The sequence below is a fragment of the Enoplosus armatus genome, chromosome 11, assembly GCF_043641665.1.
Source record: "Enoplosus armatus isolate fEnoArm2 chromosome 11, fEnoArm2.hap1, whole genome shotgun sequence".
NCBI lineage: Eukaryota > Metazoa > Chordata > Actinopteri > Centrarchiformes > Enoplosidae > Enoplosus > Enoplosus armatus.
In genome coordinates, this window is record NC_092190.1 from 8,534,989 (window position 1) to 8,558,631 (window position 23,643).

A 23,643-nucleotide genomic window follows, 5' to 3' on the forward strand; every position below is an offset into this window, starting at 1 on the left:
GAGACTGAGTGTCTCTGTTGTAAATTGGTTGATTATCTCCTTTTATGTATTAGAAGTTTTCTTTGGCTGCTGTTCTGCAAATCCTTTTTTTCTATTACTATTCATAATTCTTTTTTTGACCAGAGGAGCCAACTTCGTTCTTCTGGGGTCTAAAAGGCTTCATTTGGAAATGCCTGTTCAGAACATTACAATGCTTTCCAGTATAATCTGTTCAGAGGGTTACATGGTTGGCTTAGGTGTATTTACTGTCTCAATCTGTCAGATCCCCTCGCAGTCTGACTCTGAGTAATCCTTCTCGCATTATGTATGGCAGTGTGCTGCAGCCGTTCGGTGTACACAACATCTACACTCAGTTGCCAGCTTATTAGATACACCCAGCTAAAGCAAATGCAGTCTAATACATCAGTCCTGCAATCAATCCTAGCTTTATTATAATGTTGACACCATATTGCTGTTGAACTGTATTATACTGACAGGTGTTTCTACTATTTTGTCCACCCCATTTATATAATTGAGTGAGAGTGTATGCTAAATAACAAACATCTGTCAGTGTAATGCAATACAATTCAACAGCACCACAGGCTACATCCTCCAAAGTGATCATGCACTCGTACAGTAAGTGAATAGTGAGAGTAAAACCACTGCCCTCCAGGCCTACTTGGCTCCCCTGCTAGCTGCCCAGGATCTCAGGGTACAGGATCAAGCACTCTCTGGAGCATAGTTAAACATTGTTCAGCCAACTGCTATGGCCAGATGCCTGCGCCATGAAGAGGGCCATCAAGCCAATCAAATTTAGCTCCTCTGCCTTTGAAGCATTTAAGAGACTGCCACCTTTTAGAACAAGTATTTTATTCATGGTTTCTTACCCTCTCATAGAAAGACTTATGAAACAATGTGTAACCTGAAATTGCTGGTAATAGTTTCTATCGCAGCTGTGTAAGTATTAGTTAGTCTTTTCAGTCATGTTAGCAGTTTGGCGCTAGGAATGGCAGCGTCTGTCTATCCAACACTTTTATCCAGACTGAAACTATTTGATTGATTGCCATTAAATTTGGTACAAACATTCATGGTCCCCAAAGTTTTCATGTGTCCAGTGAAATGTCTCAACAGGACCCCCAGTGCCACCATCAGGTCAAAAGTTCAATTTGTTCAATACTTTTGGTTTAGGACCCAAAAACTTGCAAAACTAATGACATATTGCTACCTCAATTGCACTGTGTATTTAGTGCTAATTAGCAACTGTTAGCATGCTAACACACTTAACTAAGGTGGTGAAGATTACAGTATACCTGCTAAACATCAGTATTTTAGCATTGTCATTGTGAGCTTGTTAGCATGTTAATGTTGGTGTTGGTGACAGGAAATAAAGCACATTTTGATTTTGTCAGCTTACTTAACCCTAAGTTTGTTAGCCCTCATTACCTGCTCCTTCCCTTTTTTGTTTCTTGTCACGTACGTAATGCAGCTACTTAAAGATAACAAGAGGATGGTTTCCCTTTTAAAAACAGGATAAACCACACAGGAAGAGTTTGGGGTTAAAGGTTGACTCCAGACTAAGCCCATGACTCTCACTGCTGTCAATATATACATACTGAGAGGATTTCAGTGTCCGCTCCTTAGCTCATCACCTCAGCTGCTAGACCAGCATGACACATAATCAGTGTATTTTTGTGGGTGGGTGGGTGGGTGCGTGGTGGTCTGTGTGTTCAACAAAATAGCATCAATTATTTGCAAGGAGCTTCTATCTAGATTATAGAAAGTTATGTGAGGTGATATAATTCTTTGTGATCTTGTTGGCTTTAGATTGATGGGTGTTTTTTTCATTGAGAGCAGCAGACACATGGCCGCTGTTAGGATCTCCAAAGGCTAGGTGTAAGTTATCCCATTTGCCTGATTGGGTACTTTAACAGTTAAAGGGACTGTCCTTCAACTGGACCAGGATCAAGTCTTTTTTTCTTTTTTTACTTGCAAACATTTTCTTTGGTGAGTTCTTGCAGAAAACAATGAATCCCAACTAAATTACCTTCAAGAATCAGTAAATTGCCATCATATCTGCATGTATTGATGCATCTCTCTGCTTGCTGTTGATTCTGTGGCCTTTGTTACCTTGTCCACGTTTTCTCCACACTAAGCGCCCTCCCTTCCTAGTGTTGCTCCAGTAACTTCTTGGCGAGCTCTTCTAAAAGGCTTAGAGTAAACAGGATTATAGAGCATTAAAAAATCCCCCTCTCTCCAAGGGCCATCTGCCTATCTACCTGAGCCAGGAGCTGTCCTCTCAGCACCATGGGACACACCTTTCTTCAGCCGCGGAGCAAAGCAGGAAACCAGTATGTCATAGTGTCGTTAAATGACTTCTGCAAGGGATTCTGTTATTTTCCTGCATCTGGAGACTTCTGAACTATGCAAACTTGTAAGAAGCTGTTCACGTCGCTGTTACATGACTTGAGAGGAAGTACATATCTACTTGATCCTTTCCCAAGTCCACGGATTTAAACACAATCACGGATTTAACATGAGCATCGTATCTTGGAGATGTGTTTTCTACTCTGTTGTATTTAGTTTTGTGGTCATATTTTTGGACATAAGGACAGGTATGTGTGATTGTTAACTTATAAGCTTCTTTCTCACTAATCAAATCCAAAGTCAAACGTTAAGTCTTAAACGTGTTTTTTTTTTGTGGTACCCCAGATGCAACACTGGAAGGTTCCTCTATGGGTTACCTGAGTCTGCCTTATAGTAAGGAGCCTGTGGTGTCTCCAGGCAACGTTCATGTATCTGAAGTGAAGGTATCTCATGAAGGCCATGCAGTTATCTCTCGACGGAAACGAAACATCCTTTTCCCGAGTGGAGTCAAACTCTGTGCACAAGAGACCGCCCAGCAAGTTGTTGCAAACCATCTGAGCTACTTTCATCTCAGAGGTAAGACTGCACATAAATGAGAGTAAATGACTGAACACTGTAGATGTAGTCATGTCAGATAAGGGACAAACCGCAGGAAGAGATGTCGGCAACAACAAAAACAAACTTTGATTGATTTCGTGAGATTGTCCTCACTGAATTGTCAAATAGGTAGGAGTGTTAACCTTTGTCACATTTACAGCAAGAGATCCACCTGGGTCAAGCACAAGAATGTCAGTTGACATCTGTGTGGACACCAGTCGCAATTAGGCCTTATGAGATTTGCATTTAAACAGACTGTGGTCCACTTCACTCCTTACAAGGTCAGTTTACCTTTACTCACTTACCCTAATGGTTTCTACTCATGCAGATAGTTTTGTATTTATGTGGCCAGGTTTTGAGATTAAAAGAGTTCTCCACTGATTTGGCATTGCACTCCTGTAACATTATCAGACTCACGATGGTTGGTTTTTAAAAAAAGTGTCAAAATCAATGCAGCAGAACCAAAGATACTGTCTTTTCTTATTCAGTGCATTCTTCTTCCTTCCTAATACAGAGTAAAAGACATTGTTTCTAATGAAAGACACACTGCATCTTTCAGTACTTTTATCACCACCAACAACATTTCCTTCACTTTCATAAAACTGGTGTAGCAGCAGAAATCTCAGAAGTGGACATCTCAAACTCTGGACACAAGAAGCCAAAACCACCGGCATGGCTAGATACCAGTGGTGCAATGTAATTAAGTACATTAACTCAAGCACTGCTGTACTGTAGTATAATTCTGAGGTACTTGTACTTGAGTATTACCATTATATACTACTTTATACTTCTACTTCACTACATTTCAGAGAGAAATATTGTACTCTTTACTCAACTACATATATTCCACAGCTTTAGTTACTCTTTACTTTGTGTATTATTTCCATATAAAGAACCACTTTATCATCTTAAACATTAAATTTGGTGCATTGTTATAGAAAAAACTACCAAACTATAAATAGAATAGTTTGAATTAGTTCCAACTAAATACAACAGTAAAATGCCAGTAAAAGCATCAGTGATAATTAACCAATTTTAGATATGTAATAATATAACACTCATGGGGTTTCTCTTTATACTGAGTACTTTTACTTTTGATGCTTTATGTACATTGATTATAATTATAATGATATATTATGGATTATACATGATTAGACACATATAATCAAGAAACTGATGCAAATGCTGCAGTTCACCACAGGTGGGCATAAATAGAGAAGAAACATTTTGGTCTCTTACTGATTGAGAAACACTTTGTAATGTATATGAGTGAACTCCTGGGCAGCTAGACTTAGACAAACATGGGCTTGTAGGTGCAAAGAGACTGTGACTCTGATGATGGTGGTGAAAAGTTGAGAATTGTGAGACCACTGATGTATCAGGCCTCACATACAGCGTTGATTAGGGAAGAAGATTGGAGCATATTTCTGTGTCTGAGACTTTGGATCAGTGCCCAGTAGGCTGACTCATGAAAGGGAGTTATGTCACGAAGTGGCAATGGACATTTCCAGCTAATAATATCTATGTATATCGTTGTTTGAATTGATTAACGATGGTTTTATTCCCCTGCTAATCAGCAAACAGAGAGGTCTTCATTGCCCAGAAGAAACCTTCACAAGAACTGAATTTGTACTATAGTCCGTCTTGAAGTGAAGCGTCACCCCAGCCGAATACATTTTGAAAACACTACTATGGAAGCATGTTCTGCAAGCTTGTTTTTTAAGTAGATGATGCTTTCTCTGGTCTGACTAGTGTGCCAGGAGACCATATGGGAGGCTTTCAAGATCTTCTGGGACCGCCTCCCAGAGCAAGAGGAGTACCAAAGCTGGATGAGCCAGTGCCAGGAGGGCACAGTCACGGCACAAGATATTGGCAGCTACTTTAGCCAATCAGAGGAGCATCAGGCTCTGGTTAAAAAGGTTAGTGGATGACTAATGCTTTAATTAAAAAATATCTGTGAGTAGCACAGAACATAATATACTGCAGGCGGTGGCTGATACTGTAGATTAAAGCCTTATTTTTTCTATCTCTAGAGAATGTCACGGCCAGGTTTGAAAAGGTAAAAGAAACCTCTTTTCCTCAGTGCTAACCCTCCATTTCAATCATAAATCTATGATCTCATCATGGAGTCTGTGTTTTGTAAATGTGTCATTCTTCCCACTGTCTGTAGTGAGCCCACCAGGTCCTGGCAACATATGTGCAGGTACGGTTGTCAAGACTCTTCAACCTTACCTGTTCATATTCCCGCTCATCAGTTACCACACATGACTTCAGATGTCTCATGTTCATTCATTTGTGTTTGATTTGTTTCCTGTTTTTGTAGATACTAATATCCAAGCTTCACTGTATATTTGCTTTCCCTCTGTCTGAGTTAAAAAGATAACACTGGCATTATTTAATCTTTTTATTGGATTTTATTTTCAACAAATCCCATAAAACCAACAATGATCATTCATGCTAACAAGTTGCCACAGTCTGATACAGCTTATGCCTTCACGTTATTGTCATCCATTGGCACCCAGTATGGATCTTTTAAAGTAATAGTTAGATTTTGTAAAATATGCTTATTAACTTTCTTGCCGAAAGTTAGATGGGAATGTAAATATGAAGCTGGAGCCAGCAGTCGGTTAGGTTAGCTTAGCTTAGCTTAGCATAAAGACTGGAAGCAGGGGGGAAACAGCTAGCCTGGCTCTGTCTAAAGGGGGCTTGGAGTTCCTTGTCTTTGTGCTAGGCTAAGCTAACCAGTTACTGGCTGTAGCTTCATGTTTAGCCCAACAGTAGGAGAACGATATTGATCTTCTCATCTAACTCTCAGAAAGAAAATGATATGCCCCAAAATGTCTAACTATTTAAGTCTTGAAATAGTTTTAGGGAAACTATGAATTTCTATAACATGTGAGCAGCTATCAGGCTTTGGCTGAGACGATACAGTACTTGTTAACAGAGTAAATTATTGATTGGTTTTGGCAAGTTTAGAGAATTCGTTGATTAACAATGAAAAAATGAAATAACCCTGGCCTCATCCTCTAAATCCTACTTGTATCTCTACCCACTGTGTGCATCACCCATATAAACCTTTGTGCTGTTTATTCTTTTTACGTTTGATTATTAAGTAATATGATGTCCGCATTGTTGAAACCATCTTCTTCCGTTTCACAGCAGTCCAACGCCAGGCACACCGGAAGTTGCTGAGGCTCCTGAGCTAGGTCAGTGTCACTCCGGACAACACTGTTAGCAGTAGGACTTCACGTAACTTTGATCACATGGTGCCTCTGCTGTCATATAAGCATCCTGCCATGTCTGGCATGTCTGTACCTGAGCACAAGCATTGTTATTGTCAGCGTCTGACCATTATATTGCGTGTGTTTTCATATGCATATATCCCTGGTTTCTAGCTTTCTATGCAGTAGTTAGTTAGTTAGCAGTTAGTGGTTTATTGTGTGAGAGGGAGTTTGGCTGGAGGCCACTTCAGCCTGAGATTTCAAAAGGACTTGGGGGTCAGGACAGTCTAATCCATACCGCCATCAGGAATCACGGTACTTGCCAAAGGTTTAAGCTCACATCCACTTGAATTAAACCAACAGTCCCTTTTTTCTCCACATGAACTCAACCACCCAGAAGATACAGCTACAGGAGAGGAGGAAAAGGTTGAAGCAGCCGCCGTCGTCCCAGAGGCGGAGGAAAGTCTAGTAAGTGCACACAGATTGTTTACGGATTGGGATCCATACTGTTTTACTAATGTGCGCACCTAAGTACTATATTACTGCATCTCTCTCTAATGGCACAGCTGGACAATGACATTGCCGTGGAGCTTCCCACCCCCGCTGTGCTGGAGCAGGTGGTGGAGCTGAGCATCCTCCTGACCGGAGAGACGTACAGCGACAGCCTGGACGATCCAGCCAGCCTCCAGTACCAAACACTCAGCAGACAGCTTGCTGAAAAGGTTCGTCTCTGGCTCCAACTCCTTCTGTCTGTCTCTCTTTACGACTCCCCTCAGTGCTACTGTATCTTGGCTGCAGACTGGGTTCACTATATCTCCTGGTTTATGGTCTGTGATGGATACATTGTTAGTTTTAATAACACGCACTTTAACTGCAGCAGTTAAACCCAAACTGTTAGGCAGGATTTCAGAAACGCAGATTTTATGGTACGCATTTCATTTTGGAGAATTAACTATGTGCTGAAAATTCAGCTTTATGACTTGTCTTGGGAATAGATAAACCTTTGCACATGCACACGTATGCACAGGTACTCACCTTTGGAAGCAACTTCAGTGGTTTTTACAGGTACTCGGAAAATTCTGCAAATTTGTTTAGGTACTTTTCCCTGGCAACTAGCTAGACACACAAATATGGGAGGGCACACAGACACACACACACACACACACACACACACACACACACACACACACACCTTGTAAATAAAATCATACATCATAAGCACATACTTCATTTTGTGTCCACAAAGGAAAACTTTTCTCCTAATCGCTGACCTGTTTTTTATTCTCAATGGAGATCTGCTATACACATAAAATCTGCCTTCTCATATATACCTTTGGTGGAGGACTGAAGAGGTAGTGACTGAATGTAGAGAAGGGGGAACTGGTGGACAAGCCAGAAGACAAAAGGCCCTGGAGACCTTTTTGTATCCCCTTTCTCTGATGGATTAAATAAACTGGGTCAGTGAATCTGCAGAACAGTATGTATTGTTTTTTCGTAGTGCCTAGAAGGAAGGCCTTGCAGACCAATAAAAGTTGACCACAGTGCAGCTGTCTGCCTTCCAACGATAATGATGTGAGCCACAGCACAAAAGACTCAAGACCTTTCAACTACTTTGAAGAAAATATTCCCTTTTGGAACAACAAATCAGTTTTATTTTGCCAAGCAAGTTCATTGTAACACCGTCAAGATAAGAAACAAACTCTTGTCCTGTGAGGGTTGATAATTTTTTCCTTGCAGATAGAGGACGCTCTGGAGGGGCTTCCTGGATTTAAGAGTGTGTCTGTGCTGGACTTCAGGTCAGTCTTTGCTGTGGTTTAATCCTGGATCTGGTTAAAATACCTGTCCTCACAATATGGCCAAAACCTACCTTAGCTTGTAGAATTAATACAATTTCACTCTCCTTGCTAAATGCAGGCCCCAGAAGGACACCCAAGGGTGAGTCATCAATACAGGCTGTGGTACTTTGACCTTGACTAGTTCTCCCCACCCTGTCTTGTATTTAAACCCACAGATCTCTATCAACCATAGCTAGATCTGTGTGAGTGTGTGTGGTGTCACCTTCACACACTGTGTTTACCTGTGAGCGTGGGCACGTGTGAAGATGTGTCACTAGCTGCCTGTGTTAATGGTCTTAGTGTGGTCACTCACCTGTTAAGTGGGATCAGGATGGATCCAGCGGAGTGAGCAGGTGCTCTTCTATAGAGATGATTATCAGGGCTTTATGACCTCGCCAAGCCTCTGGTAGAGGGAGGGAGAAGAGGAGGGAGGAGATATTGTGCGTGTCAGGGGAGCAAAGGTAACAAAGAGCAAAACAGAGGAATTAAAAAAGACAAGTAAATGGAGGGAAAGAAGTTGGTGGGTAATGGTCTGACTGTTTTTCTAACTATCGTACTACTGGTGTTGGAAGAATTATTAACATCCTTTACTTCTGAATGCAAGGCTTTTACTTGCATTCAAATGTTCTCTTAAAGGTAAATAGTTTGACATTTTGGGAAATACACTTTCGCTTTCTGGCGGAGAGTTTGATAAGAAGATTGATACCACGCTCACATTTAATATATGAAATAAAATTTAGGGCTGCAGCTAGCTTAGCGTAAAGACTGGAAACAGAGGGAAACAGACAGCCTGACTCTGTGCAAAAGTATCCACCTTCCAGCTCCTCTAAAGCACTTTAATGTTGTAGCTGGTTGAGGTGGAGCAAATTTGACCAACTTTATATACTATTGGGCAGCTTAATCTTAACAATTCATCGTATTTTATAAACTGATCATATGTTTTGCATGTAAATTCTTAATCTGAAAAGTAACTGATAACTGGCACAGCCATCACATGAATTTTGCGGGGTAAAAAGTACGTTTGCCCTTTTTGTTAACCAAACTTTGTTTAGTATATGGCTATAATTGTGCAAACATATATACATTAAATACATTGAGAGATATGTTTATACCTTCCTGCAGTGATGCAGTGGTTAATGTTGCATGCTTCTGCTAACTGCAGATAACAGGGCACAGCAGGAGTAGAGCTCTGTCTGCCTGCCTCTGAGTGTGAAACTAAAGGGGGAAAAATTGGATCTCCTTCTAAATGTGGCCGACTGTAGGCCGGCACGTGCTCAGCTGTGCGCCAGAAACCCAACAAACTAGGTCAGAGTGGAGGGCTCCCAGTAGTCAAATGAAGGCTGATAGATGGCTTTTTCCAGGGCCTGGAATCTCTTGTGAGGTTTCCATGTTTATTATGTTGATATTGATCATTCTGCTGAGTCGGCTGTTTTTTTTGCCTATACAGTCGAGCTCTTGCATACCAATCAGGAGTAAATCACTCGAGCCATCAGTCATCTGTGAGCGGTCTACAACTCTTTTAACAGGTTTGACGTTAAATCACGCTAATGCCTGAGCGATTTTCATCCCCATCTCTGAGAACCGCTCGCTCATCCAGGAGACATTATTTCATACTTTCTCATTGTAAATGTGTGTGTAAGATGAATGGAAAATGGTGTTTAGGTGCAGCTTAGGCATTAGTGTATTGATTGGAAATTTTCCTCAGCAACTTTAGGTTAGAAAAATGAAAAATAAACCCTCTCCTCTCACTTAACGACCACTAAGGTGCACTTAACTCTGTTATTGCTCATGTGGAGCTGCAGCAAGCAGGTAGAAAAAGAGTAATCAAGGCTGATGTGATAAGGATTTGGAAGAGAGAGATTGCTGAGGAATATGGCTGAAATTAATATCACAATGTAAATAAGAATTGAGATTGAAAGTTCACTCTTGGCCCTCATTTAGTGGCTTTTGGAAGATGTATTTATATTGTGTAGTGTACTTAATGTACGTGTTTGTTTGCTATGGCCCTACAGTAGATCAACATATTTTCATAGTGATCTTGATATATATATGCTGAATACATGCAAATGTGTATAAAATAATTAATGTTTTACACCAAACAAAACTTTTCACACATATAAAACAAAAAACCTTAAATTGTTCATTTAAATTTCATAAAACAATAACACTATAATTACACTGCATGGCCACTTTATTAGGTACACCAGTAAAATCTGATGAAATCCAATACAACAGTTTAGCCATGAATTCTCCCTTTACAAAGATGATAGAGTTCAGTTTTGATTGACACTGTCAGAGCACTATTAATTGAGCTTAAGTTTATTACTGAGGTTGTAGTTTGCGGTGGTGTTGTAATGGACTGCATAATATTGAAATGTGTTTCTGATATTCTTCCTCCCTCATTTTTGACAAAATATTAGAAACACCTCTCAGTATAATGCAGTCCAGTGCAACACCAACAATGTCAACAGAAACACTACATTATAATCTTCCTGAATGACGAATTTGAATTTGCAGATGTGTTGTATTGTATTGTTTTTGTTGTATTATATTGAATTATTGCTCACCCCTGAGGCTGTTCAGTATGTGGATTAGATTTAACTACTACATATTTGTGTCTTCAGGCTGGATGGCGTGGTGGTGGACTATGCTGTCACAGTGGTGGTGGATGGAGCAGGAGTGAGCTCGGATCAGCTGGACTACCTGACCTTGCAGTCGAACCGGGTGGAAAACTCGTACCGCGAGGTCATGGAGCGCCCTACGGTGGTCTACACCATAAGCGAGGTCAAAAACTTCAACACTGAAGCCCTGCATAACGACGAGCTGGACAGCGGTAAGACGATGACCAGTGCAAAGATAGATTCCCTGCACTGTGATAGAACACACGCATGCCACCATTACAGCTATTTATTTAATTGACATAGAGGTGAAGTCACTGGGAACGCATTGGCAGAGGCAGTGCAGGGCAAACCTCCAAATGTCATATCAAATAGAGACACAGTAGACTCAGCATTGATATTGTAACATACGCTACACCACTTGAGAAAACATTCCAGGGTTTTAATAGTCTCATCTGTTTCTTATTTGTCTGCTCTTTTTGTCGAAGAGGACAGACACATATTCCTAGGAAGTTTCAAAAGTGGGCCATTTCTAATGAACAAATAACAGTCATCAGTTACAGGAACTGTGTATTTATTCTGCGCAACAGTTAAGTCCTTGTCATTAAATGGTCTGCAAAAGAGAACTGAGCATTCATTTTGGCTTTCACCCAGTGGATCTTACAGTTAACTCTTACCGATTTAGCATTGCACGCCTATAACATTGTCGGACAGACAGTTATGAGGATAAAGATTGATGCCGCAGAACCCGAGATATTGTCTTTTTTATTTCATCTATTGTTCTTCTTTGTCAAAACCTGGCGCCTTCATTACCCACAATGCAACTCAACCTTGGACAGTTGGGTTGCATATTCAACTGTGTTATGCTAGTAGAAGCAATGAGGAGCGGGCTACTGAGGTCTAGTAACCTCACTTCTTTCTAACTCCACTTTAATTTTCAGACTTGTAGTCTTTAGATCCAACAGATAAGATTTTGCACAGCTCCCTCTGGACCTACAAATGGCTTTATACAAATTTTCACAAATGCAGGAGTACTCCCCAAGACCAGTAAACAGGTATAAAATCGGTGGAGTTCCCCTTTTGTAGACACAAAAGTAACACTCAAATGCTCACATATGGAGATCTAAACCACTACCTCTGTTAGATTTAGCTAGTCAGTAAGTAGCTTAGATACCTCCTACCACTGACCAGGGCCCTTCTCCAGAAATGTGAAGAAGATGAAGGATGTGATCATGTCTATAGCATCTCCTCTTCCTGTGAGATTTCTTCCTGCTCATGTTTTTGAAAGAATGCGTGTCATTAGTTTACTGTGTTAGCAAGCTCCCCTGGAGATGAATGCCATTTGATGCTCACATTAATTATAGGCTTGGACATGTGAAATGAGGGCTAAACACTCTCATATGGCCGACATGTGTGGCTGGGGAACTTGAAGGCACAGCTTGGCTTTGTTTTCCTGTTTTGGTGGTGATGCAGTAATGGCCTTGGCCCACAGCGGCTGATATTCACGCCAGATTTTAGCGCTGATTTGTAGATATTTACCCCCGAAGGTAATGCTGTCAAAGTGAAAGCTGTCAGTGCTGAAATGGTAACAGTTAAAAGGATTCTGTCCTGCAGGCATGATTATTTTAGCTATTTGGCACATTTGCCTTTTGTGTGTCAGTTTGTATTAATATTTGTTTCCCCACTGGTTCCACAGTGTCTGAGGTCCCTGAGTTTGTCAACGCTGCAGACGGAGCCGCGGTGAGTAACAAGTTAACCTCCACAACTATCATGACAATGATCTCTCTCTGGGCTCTCCAGCTGCTCTGAGTTCCACTAAGTTGATAAATCACTTTTGTTTAAGGAAGCTGACAGTTGAAATATGACTGATGTTGTGATAACTTGTAACTGGCTTGTGATGTTATCCAGACCACACCAGTGCAGGTAGGGGATGAGCTCGCCAGCAAGGATGAAGTGAGGCTTTGAGGATTAGTTTGGCTCTTGCTATAATAATCCACTGCTATTCTGGGGCAAAGGCTATAAGCACATATAAGTTTATACAAGTAATACCATCTAAAATCTGTGCTGCCTTGTGGTCGTCTGTGCTCCTTGATGTTAATCAGAGTTTGGGTTGCACTAAATGTGTCTGCTGGTTCACTTTATAGCTCAGCTCTCTTAGCGTGATTAATTTGACTCATTATATGAAGTGGGAGAGTTTGGCAAACTTTGCGTCACTAATTGATTAACAGGACGGAGCACAGAGCTACTGTGTCACTAAAGCACTTTGCTACCCTACAACATTTTAGATCCAGCTGCTGTTTTCAAGCTTTCTTTGAGTTGATATTAGAAGTAAGGACCAAAATAATTATAGACTTTTACTGTTCAGTCAATACATGACTACATTTAAAAAGCTACACATTTATTTATTAAATTTGCATTTGTTAATTAATAAACTCAAAGTAAATCTGCCCTCACTATACGTGAAACACACTTCCAATAATTGTTGTAGACAGCGGATTGCCTTTAAAGATTTTATTAGGAGCAATTGTGAAGACAATATTGGACAAAAAAATTCAATGTCAGTATTTGTAAAAAGAGTTAGATAAACAAGAGTTGGACCAAATGTTTTGTAAAATTAGCTAGTTTGTACAGCAACAAGATTCAAAAACGTTTAGACTATGCTAGCGGTCGAATTAGTTACATTGTGCTTCATGTCAAGAAGAAATGTATCACCAGTGAAAGGTCAACATTAAGTCCTCATAGGAGGTTCAGCACAGTAATTAATCTGGTAAACATGCATATAAGAGTACAACTAAAAAGAGTGAAAAAAACCTTTATCCCAACAGTGATTCTTAAAAGTAATTCTACTTAAAAGTTTGCATTAACAATCACAAAACAGCTGTAAAAAAAAGCGGTACCTACAGATAATGCTCCAATATGGGCATTTGGAGAGTGGATATGTTTGTCAGGCCAGAGATCTGACAAAATGGTGGATGTAGGAAATGTCAGTTAGACAGCAACTGCTATGGAACTATGCCAGTAGTGGTTGCCATAGCAACAGAATGTTCAACTGACACAAATTATGTCCAACTCACAGAGCAGCAGCAGGAGCTCTAATTGGCCTGACCTGTAAACACAAAACAGCTGGCCAATCAAAGCTCCTGTTGCACTAGGTTAAGAAAAGCTAAAGTTAATAAAGCCTGTTTGTGATACAGATTAATGCTGCCGATGAGCCGCCAGAGGTCATGATCCTAGAAGAGGACACTGGAGATGTCATCAAAGAGGACGTCCCGCCTGAACCCTCTGAAACTAACACAGTGGCGACAGATGAAAACGATGTCATTGTTCTGGAGGAGAGTACAGTCGTGTCTCCTGCTCTTGTCCTCATCACTAGTGCACCTGAAGCTGGCAGTGAGTGTCTATCCTAAGCATGGCAGAGATGGCTGCACACCAGCACAATATATAAAAACATCCTACTGATTTATGTTTGCACTGAAATTAGGAAACGGAAGGATGATTTTCTGTATCTCTCAATTCTCATTTTGTTGATCTTAAATCAAATGTTTTGTCTGGTTTGTCAGATAGATCTGTGGGCTCTGGTTTCTATAAAAGGGGACCAGCAGAGATTGAGTTAAGTCTCTTTTCGCCTTTGTTTTTCCAGGCATTGAGGAGGAGGGTCTGTTGCTGGAGGACAGTGTGCAGACCAGTCCTGCTGTAGAAAACCCCCCACCAGAGGAGCCACCAGCTGAGCTTCCCTCCCCTGAGCTGCCAGAGGGCATCACGCTGCCTGAACCACCAGTGGAGGTCGAGGCCTCTGGTTCAGGCACAAATGACCTGGAGGATCTGCTCCAGCCATCCACACCCACAGCAGCAGAAGTGTCTCATGAGGAGACTGGTTTAGAAAATGTGCTGGTAACAGAAGATGTCACCATACATGTAGACGCCATCTCTAAAGCTGAAACAGAGAAAGTTGAGGTTGCTGCAGTGGGAGAAGAACCTATCACTCCAACTCTGGAAGAGGAGCATCTGGATGGGGTTGTTGAGATCCCAGAGGAGCTCGAGATCTCCACAATCGCAACTGAGACCACAGAAGAAGAAGAAGGCCTGCCTGCCCTAGTCCCACCTCCTGAGGCTGTAGATGTAGCGAGTGAAGCATCAGAGCCGGCGGCAGCAGAAACAGGTCTGCTTCCTGTTGGTGAAGACTCGGTGGAGGGCACAGAAGAAGAGTCCAACCTCACAAATGTTCCATCTGCAGATGAGAAAATTAACCCCGAACAGCCTGTAGAAAACGCAGACAATAATGTGGTGTTGACCTATGCCGAGGAACCTGTATTTGAAGAGGACGGCATGAAGGAAGCAGCAGACAGCGAGGGAGAAGAGGGGAAGGAAGAGACTGCACCTGAAGCTCCGGCTGTAGAAGAAGAGGCCCGGGAAGCTCCAGAGATCTCGGCAGAGGATCTTACAGAGGATGAGATCTTACTGGTCTACAAGGATGAACCAGAGCCACCAGTGACAGACTTCCCGAGCCCTGCCCAACCGACTACCCTGTCTCCAGAGAAGGAGTCACCTTTTACCCGGATCTCTGACCCTGCCTCTGAGGGGCAACCTGACATCATCGTCCCGTTACTGGTGGAGGTAAAGCAAAAGTTGAACAGAAATTTGAATTCTCACTTTTTGTCTAAGGAAATATAAGCTATAATGATACTTGCATATTTTTACATTTTCAAACGAGGATAAAATGTTTTTGTATTGTGGAAAAAGCATCCAAGCTCCAGGCCTCTGGATGGGTATTTCCCTTGGCAACAGTCGATTGACATTTGAGAGCCTGTGTTGCTTGGAGACATGCTGTCAGCTTCTGTGAGCTACTGGAGCACGTCATAGCAAACGTTAATACAAGATGTTTTTCCACCTTTATAGGTGTCCGCATAGTGTTGATCACTTTACAACATTCAACACGTGCTGTTAAGTTTGTCTTCCACACAAAAAGTGGAAGCTAGTTAGCCTAGCTTGCTAACGTTAGCACTGATTCCCACTACCTGTTGAGTGATCGGCAGCTCCTGCACAATCAGTGCTGTGTTTGTCTGGCGTTATACAAAGGAGGGGGTCTATTATTCTTTCATAGGTCCAGATGGGTCAAATGACCAGTATCCAAAGTCACAGCAACAAGAGGCCCTGTAACCTCACAGATAAGGCTCAGCAATGCCAAACAACGGTCCCTAGCTGGCTAACTGTGGCTGTTCAACTGAAATTATGTTATTTTAACTAGTTTTAGTGCCTGTCCATGCAGATATTGTACATTAATGTAATGCATTAATTTGTTCTTTTATGGCAATTTTGACCAAATAAGTACACAAGTCAAAACAAGGATATATAGTGATTTCTTAGCAAAAACTAATTTGACTTTGAATTTCCAGGGATTTAAAGTGGACCTATAAGACAATGTAAACATTGTTGTATCCCAGTTAGAAGTAAAAAGTCTCATCTCAAAATCAATCCACTTTTTTATCTCCCAGATCCAGACCACTAACGAAGGCTTGGGTGATGCCACCATCGGAGACCAGGGCTATGATGTGATCCATTATGGTTACGATATGATTAACCACACAGAGGAGGGCAGCACTGGCTTCCCGTTTGGTGTGGCACACGGCACAGACCAAGTCAGTATCGCCATGCCTGCGAACCCTGGACGAGCGCTGATGGTGTTCTTCAGCCTGAGGGTGACCAACATGATCTTCTCAGATGATCTCTTTAACAAGAGCTCCCCAGAATACAAAGCTTTGGAGCAACGCTTCCTAGAGCTGGTAAACTTCTCACATTTACTGTACTTGTGGTTTCCCACTGTTGTGTCAAAGCCTCTGGTGTGTAACATCAAACTGTACATTTTTCATTTTTTTCCCAGCTTGTGCCCTACCTACAGTCCAATCTGACCAACTTTGAGAACCTGGAGATCCTGAACTTCAGGAATGGGAGCATTGTGGTCAACAGCCGGATGAAATTTGGCAAGCCTGTTCCACAAAGCGTCACCTCCACTGTTTATCTGATCCTGGAGGACTTCTGTAACACAGCTTACCAGACCATGAACCTGGCCATTGATAAGTATTCACTGGATGTGGAGTCGGGTGCGTTCTCGCTGTTTTACACTGTAGTGTGCTTTGATCAATACAACTGTGATAGTGTCAACTGTTTGAAGCTTAAGTCAGGTGTTTCATAAAGGATTTCTCAGACTTTTTGGGAAAAAATTCTAATTCGCTTTCCAGTAGACGGTTATCTTAGCATAGCATAAAAACTGGAAACAGGGGGAAACAGCTAGCCTGGCTCTGTCCAGAGACAACAAAATCTGTTGGCCAGCACCTGTAAAACCATAGAGGAAGTTGCTGCAGCCGGCCAAGAAATAGTCCCTGTATAACCACAAATTGCTATTTATTGCTATATTTTAAACAAACAAGACATAACTTTATTAGTGAGCTTTAGCGGTGCTGCTAGGCGGATTTTGTTATCTTTGGACAGAGTCAAGCTAGCCGTTTCCCCCTGTTTCCAGTCTTCATGCTGAGCTAAACTGACTGACTGCTGGCTTAAGTATAGACATGAGAGTGGCCTTCCTCTTCACCATCTCTCTGCAAGAAAGTGTATTTCCCAAAATGTTTAGCTATTCCCTTAATGGGTGTAATCTCACAGCATTGTTTTATAAAATAACTGCACTCAGTCAGTATTGAAAAACGTGTTAGTGTGTGAAAAGGCCTGGGAAAGCAGGTGTTGAATCCTTGTCGTGACACTTCTTGGTCTCAAGAGGTGAATGTCACATCAGCTGGGATGAGATCAGGGCTTCCCTGGACAGCAGCCAAGTTAACACATGTCATGAACTGCACTTTGACCGACTAACTGCTGTGTGCAGCTCTGGTTTTACAGAGTGTGTCTTTATATTCCTTTTATTCTTATAATGTGGCTCAATTATGGACCCAGCATGACATTTTCGGTGCACTTTTTTAATTTCCTCATGTGGTATCGATCTACAGGCTTCTGAGTATGAGAACATCAGTCAGCTTGTAATCGGCCATTCATGATCACAGTGATTCATGCTTGTGTTTACAATCATGACTGAGCACAATGCGGTTTCCCAGCATGCATAAGGGCTGCATTAGAAAGGGAGGAAGAATTGCCTTTGTGTGTGTCTGTTTCAGAAATAAATGTAATCATTACTCTTAGTACTATTATTTTTTTCATATATATCTGAAATATTTAGAATCTTGTGTGTAACAGTAGACTTTTATTTTGTTGAGTCAAGTTTGTTTAATTTTGTGTATTTTTGGTGTAATTTAAAAAAAATAGTTTGACATTTTGGGAAATATGCTAATTAGAGGAGAAGATTGATACCACTCTCATGTCTGTACGGTAAATATGATAAATATATGGCTGCAGCCAGTTAGCTTAGCATAAGGACAGCTAGTGTGGCTCTGTCTGAAGATATCAGACTACCAGCACCTCTAAAGTTTGTTTTATCTATACAAAACCCAAAGTGTAAATATGTAATTTGCTGAGGTTTAGAGGGGCTAAGAGGTGGATTTTGTTACCTTCAGACAGAGCCAGTCTAGCTGCTTTCCCTGTTTTCAGTCTTTGTGCTAAGCTAAGCTAACCAGCTGCCGCTGTAGCTTCATATTTATCGTGCAGACATGAGAGTGGTATAAATCTTTTCATCTGACTCTTGGCAAGAAAGCAAATGAGCATATTTCCAAAAATGTTCTTTTGAGTCTGTGATATCCTTTTCACAATGGCATTTGGAATGAAAGTTATACATATTGATAATTCAAAATCTTTTGAGATACTGGAGGTGAAGGCATTTACTTGCCTTTTTTAAATGCTGATCAACACATGTGCATATCACAACCTATAATCAACCTGCTTGTCACGGTTTCTCTTAATACCTTAAAGTCAACACTCCTGGTTCTTTCATTTCCAGGTGACAAGGCGGACCCCTGCAAGTTCCAGGCGTGTAACGAGTATGCGGAGTGTAAGGTGAACAAGTGGTCAGGGGAGGCGGAGTGTGTCTGTAATGCTGGCTACTTCAGCGTGGACAGCCTGCCCTGTCAGAGTATCTGTGAGCTGCAGACTAACTTTTGCCTCAATGACGGCAAGTGTGACATCATCCCCGGCCAGGGAGCCATCTGCAGGTGGGTGGGGATTAGGGGAAGTGATCTGCGTGTGTGTGTGTGTGGGAAAGAGTGAAAGAGTTTGCTGGTTTGCAAGACCATCTTTTCAAATACGTCATAACAGTTCATGCAGGAGGCCAGATTCTTAGCTTCGAGCTTTAAAATTGTGTTTTAGATGTTTTGGCCTAGTTCAAGATTTTGAGTCAGCACTCAAACCTTTGGCAGTTTACTATGTTAATTGAATTGTGCACTCTGGCAGTAAATGTACTGTACATAAAGGAAACAATGAGTTCCATTTAGGGATAATTGCTAAGATTTGATTGATATTGTGGTCAACTTTTTCAGCTCCAGGATGCATATTATCACATTTTTGTTCAGTGAAATATTGTTCATTATATGGTGTTATGGCCCTATTTTATTTATTTTATTATCTAAACATTTCTCAGGCTTACTTGCAAACAATTTATCTGTGTGTGTTGTTGTGTCTAAGCATGTTTTTGCATGTGTTTCCATGTCCAAACAGACGGTGGAATCGGTTAACGTGTGTAAGATTCATAAGATGATATGCCAATAATCCAAATCAGTGACAGAAACACGTCCTCAGGCTCTGTTCAAACTGTTGTATGTGGTGCACTTTGTATTGAATGATTATGAACAGACAGAAAGGAGACTGTGTGCCAAGATGAGGGCTAACCTTTGTTTCACACCCACCACCACATCATAAAACATGCAGGCAGCTCCAGATGCTGTTGGAGTGTTGTTTACTTCTCGCCGTCCAACCAAAAGTATTGCATTGCTCCATGGAGACTGTTAGTTATTCCAAAACAAGGCATTAACGCTTTAATGACACATACATAACATTACAATTGTAGACATGTTATGGACTCTCAAGTCTTGTCTTTTGTCAAGACAACATAAGAACATGATTGAAGATTTAGTCATTCATTTTTACATTCTTTAATCATTCGACACAGAATAAAAAACAGAAGAAGAGTGATGGGTATGTTCTGTAACATTTTGTTCATCCGCGGTACCCTCAAAGCTTAGAGATTTATTAAAATAACATGTACCAGTTCTGAGTGGAAATTGTTTTTTACGACATTGCTGACAAATTTCCATCGTCATCTCAGGTGTCGCGTCGGGGAGAACTGGTGGTACAGAGGAGAGCACTGCGAGGAGTACGTATCTGAGCCGCTGGTGGTCGGCATAGCGATCGCCTCCGTAGCTGGATTCCTATTGGTGGCCTCCGGAGTCATCTTCTTCCTCGCCAGGACGTTACGGGATCAGTATGACAAGGATGAGTCGGAGGACCCCATACGGTGAGGAAAACCACTCATGTACCAGATGGGAAAATGTTTCAGCAGACTTTCCACCCTTGAAAATGAAAAACACACATGAAGTAGATCCAGCATCTAATCCATACAATGTCACTTTTTTAACAGAACAGAAAGTTTTATTAGAGGAGCATATGAGTATATTTTAATTTGAGGGATGTAGGGCACACACTTGTGACTTTTCAGCCATAATGTCATAAGAGTTTACCAAGATACAGTTATTGTGGTGAGGCATGTTAATCAGCCATATACTATACATTATTCATTCTCACTTGTCTCTCCATAGTTTCTATATTAAGATTTTGTGTGTTTAGTTATCAGATTTTGTGTGTTTAGTCCTTAACAACAGGACAGAAAAATATCCCGTCTTTTTTCTGGAGAACTTACTTCATCCATCTTAACCTACTTATGTCGTGTGGCCAAACCTTGTTTAAACCTACAGAACTACTGTACTCTAACTTCTAGTGGAGATCTTTCCAAAGATTATAAATATGTCAGGCTGAATTTAAAATGTGTGTGTACAAAACTGACACTGACATATGTATGATATAGACCAAATTTAAGGGGAAAATCAAGACTTTATGGAGTTAATACTGTATATCCTATGTACATATAACCTCCAACACACTGCTTAATAAAATGAACAGAAAATGATGAATTAACTAGTAGGGTTAACTCTATTCCTGAAAATATATACAAAGCTCACTTTTATGTTTGATACTGAACAGAAACGCTTAAATTTAGTGTGTTTGAAGTTTTCCATCCGCCACGTAATCCTCTTTAGATTAAAGGAGCCTGGTTACTTTCTTGAGGGGACAGAATAAGTTGAGACATCCCATGACCTCCCCTGTCCACAGTTAGACGGACAAAATTATCCACTGCGCCATCTCTTTACTCCTCCAGACTTACAGCAGTGGGGCCACCCCTCTCCTTTGCCTGGGTGTTGCTTTCCTCCTGCCCTGCTTTGATTCCTCCTCTACTTTTTCTTACTTTTGCAGACACAAAGACACATAAAGTATCTGTTCATTATCTTTCTGTGTGTGTGTGTGTGTCTGGCATAGTTCCCAGAGCAGCATGTGGAGAAACACTATGTTAACCTCAGCCAATTAACTGATCAGATATAGTGCTGATCTAGTTCCAAAAAGCTTTATACACAACGGTCTGTCTGAAAGTCTGCAGTCTGACTCAGAAACGAAAGGATTTAAAAAGGTTGATCAATGCTAAAGTCTCGTCCACTTTCATTTATGGCCTCCTAGATGATGTGTTGCTTTGTTTATCATCCTGCCTCTACACCGTGACTGATTTCTCTGTTTGTGTGTGGCTCCACAGGCGAGCAGAGAGTCTCCCATCTCTGGAGAGGGCGACCAAGTACAACCCCATGTACGAGAGTGAGGCCACCACAGGCTACAGCCACTACTACCGCCGCTATCCCGAAGCTCCTGTGTACAGCAGTGCCAGTGCTGAGGCCTCCACTGACTTCAGCAGTGAGGAGATACGGCACATCTATGAGAACAGTGAACTGACCAAGGAGGTTTGTGTGTGTGTGTGTTGGTTGCTATCCACTGGCTGATTTAGATTTAGATGTCTTAGCCACATTTTTTTTTTTTACCCCATTACCTTTACTATCCAGTGAAATGTTAACCAGCAGTTGTACTAAATTACTGCGCCGCGGTGCTGATAAAATCTTTATTTCATAATTGTGAAATAAAGCCAAAACAAAATCAGGATAAATACAGGTTAATGACTACAGATGTGCTCGGGTATATTGACATTTGAAATAAATGCCCACAGAGAAAATTAGAGGTGACTAAAGGTTGTCTGCTTAACTTTACTGGCACACAGCCCCATCATAGTTATCATAGCCAGTCATCATAGTTCTGGGTTTCCCCGTACACTTTAAAACACCAAACTGGCCAGTTACAATTTATACATTTATACTGTTTTGTAAAAAGAGAGAAAGAGTTTTTGGGGGAGAAAAACTTTGTCGACTGAAATTGAGGGGGGAAAAAAAATGAAATTAATTAAATTAAACCAGCCTAATGTGGACATTTATTCACTCATTTCACGCACAAATATTCATTCAGTGGGAGATGTGCCTTACTCAAGGCCATCTGGATGTTAGATAATGACCCAGGCGGTGCACATCACTTTCATTTCCCACATTTACCTGGATCTGAATTGGGAAATCTCAGGTTGTAAACTTGTTCTATCACTAACTGGCTTTTGCTCCCTTAAATAGGAAAGTCTTTGTAGTTTATTTCTGAGTTTTGTTCGAGCCAAAGCCCGTTGAGTTTACTGTTTATCTGTGATGTAATGTTCCCTCCCGACTGATATCATGTGTTTCTGCAGGAAATCCAAGACAGGATACGCATTATAGAGCTCTACGCTAAGGACCGGCAGTTTGCAGATTTTGTACGGCAGCATCAAGCGTGAGTGCCTCTCTTGTTTTTCCTTTTATACCGCAATGAGATAAACACATGGGCCAAACAAACCAGGATGTGAGGAAAAATGGAAGCGAGTTTGAGATACAGGAGTCTGGCAAGATTGTACCGAAGAAAAGCATTAGTTTGTTAGTTGAGAACTGGAGGAGACAAAGAGTTCAAGCCATGCCAAACCAGTGTGGAAACAGATTTATCATTTTTAAATCTTCACCAGCCAGACCTGGAGCTGACATAGAAAGACAGAAACCATTAGCAGACACAGACATTCCTTTGTCTGCCAACAGTCTGGCAGTGGCAGTGTGTCTGTGTGTAAGAGTGGTGATAGTTTTTTAAGTCGTACCTGGCTGTAGATCACTGCTCTGTGTGCCATGGAGATCCTTCATGCCAGATAAACCTGACTTAAGTTGTGGGTACTTGTTTGTGCAGTAAATAAAGTAACTAATTTACCTAGAGAGATTAAATCTAATGTGTTTGTATGTGCTACAGTGTCCTGGATACCCGCAGAGAGAGCTCCTCCACACAGGCATGAAACTCTCCTGTGAGCAACAAGGTATTCTTTCTTAATTTGAAGACTTTGCAGCAGGTTCTTTGTTCCAATTACAATTCCTCTCAAGATTTATGTCAAAAATACCAGCCACAGTAGGTCGGGATGAAAAGGCAGTGTAATACTTAATGTGGGGAATGGACGTATATACCCAAAGATTTGGCAAAATTAGCAGAAGTTAATATGAAACGTTAGAGGAATAGTTTGAACTTTTGGGAAATACACTTATTCGGTTTCTTGTCGAGAATTAAGTGAAAAGATTGATACCACCAGCACCTCTAAAGTTGACTAATTAACACATTAAAAGTGTTTAAAAGTACACATTGCTGTTTTACGTGAGGTTATGTGCCAGACTGTTTCTTGGCCAGTTGAAGTCTCTGGCTTATTTTAGGAAGCCTGTTTCCTGTCTTTTTGCTAAGCTAAGCTAACCAGCTGCTGGATGTAGCTTCATATTTACAGTACAAACATGAGAGTGGTATCAATCTTAACTCTAACCCTGGGCAAGGAAGCGAATAAGCATGATTCCTAAAATGTCAAAACATTCTCTAAAAGTTTGGATAACGAGTGGGCCCACAACATACTGCAGC

General features: G+C 41.2%; 1 protein-coding gene across 1 annotated transcript; it reads left to right on the forward strand.

Annotated features, from left to right (window-relative positions):
• The first annotated feature begins 2,512 nt into the window (after positions 1–2,512).
• Positions 2,513–23,041, forward strand: impg2a (interphotoreceptor matrix proteoglycan 2a). Its single transcript, XM_070915345.1, has 21 exons — positions 2,513–2,591; positions 2,689–2,919; positions 4,693–4,859; positions 4,974–4,999; positions 5,111–5,143; positions 6,100–6,146; positions 6,559–6,629; positions 6,728–6,883; positions 7,899–7,957; positions 8,076–8,096; positions 10,621–10,829; positions 12,311–12,354; positions 13,809–14,004; positions 14,255–15,228; positions 16,107–16,394; positions 16,493–16,712; positions 18,548–18,758; positions 19,868–20,056; positions 21,401–21,602; positions 22,421–22,500; positions 22,999–23,041. Exons 1-21 carry the CDS (start codon positions 2,513–2,515, stop codon positions 23,039–23,041), a joined length of 3,546 nt encoding a protein of 1,181 aa, XP_070771446.1.
• Positions 23,042–23,643: the final 602 nt, after the last annotated feature.

Excerpts from the sequence above, each read along its gene's own strand:
- impg2a (XM_070915345.1), top strand. The coding sequence starts at position 2,513 with ATGAGCATCGTATCTTGGAGATGTGTTTTCTACTCTGTTGTATTTAGT. Across the intron at positions 6,147-6,558 it reads TGCTGAGGCTCCTGAGCTAG|AAGATACAGCTACAGGAGAG; the intron begins GTCAGTGTCACT and ends TCAACCACCCAG. Across the intron at positions 10,830-12,310 it reads TAACGACGAGCTGGACAGCG|TGTCTGAGGTCCCTGAGTTT; the intron begins GTAAGACGATGA and ends CTGGTTCCACAG.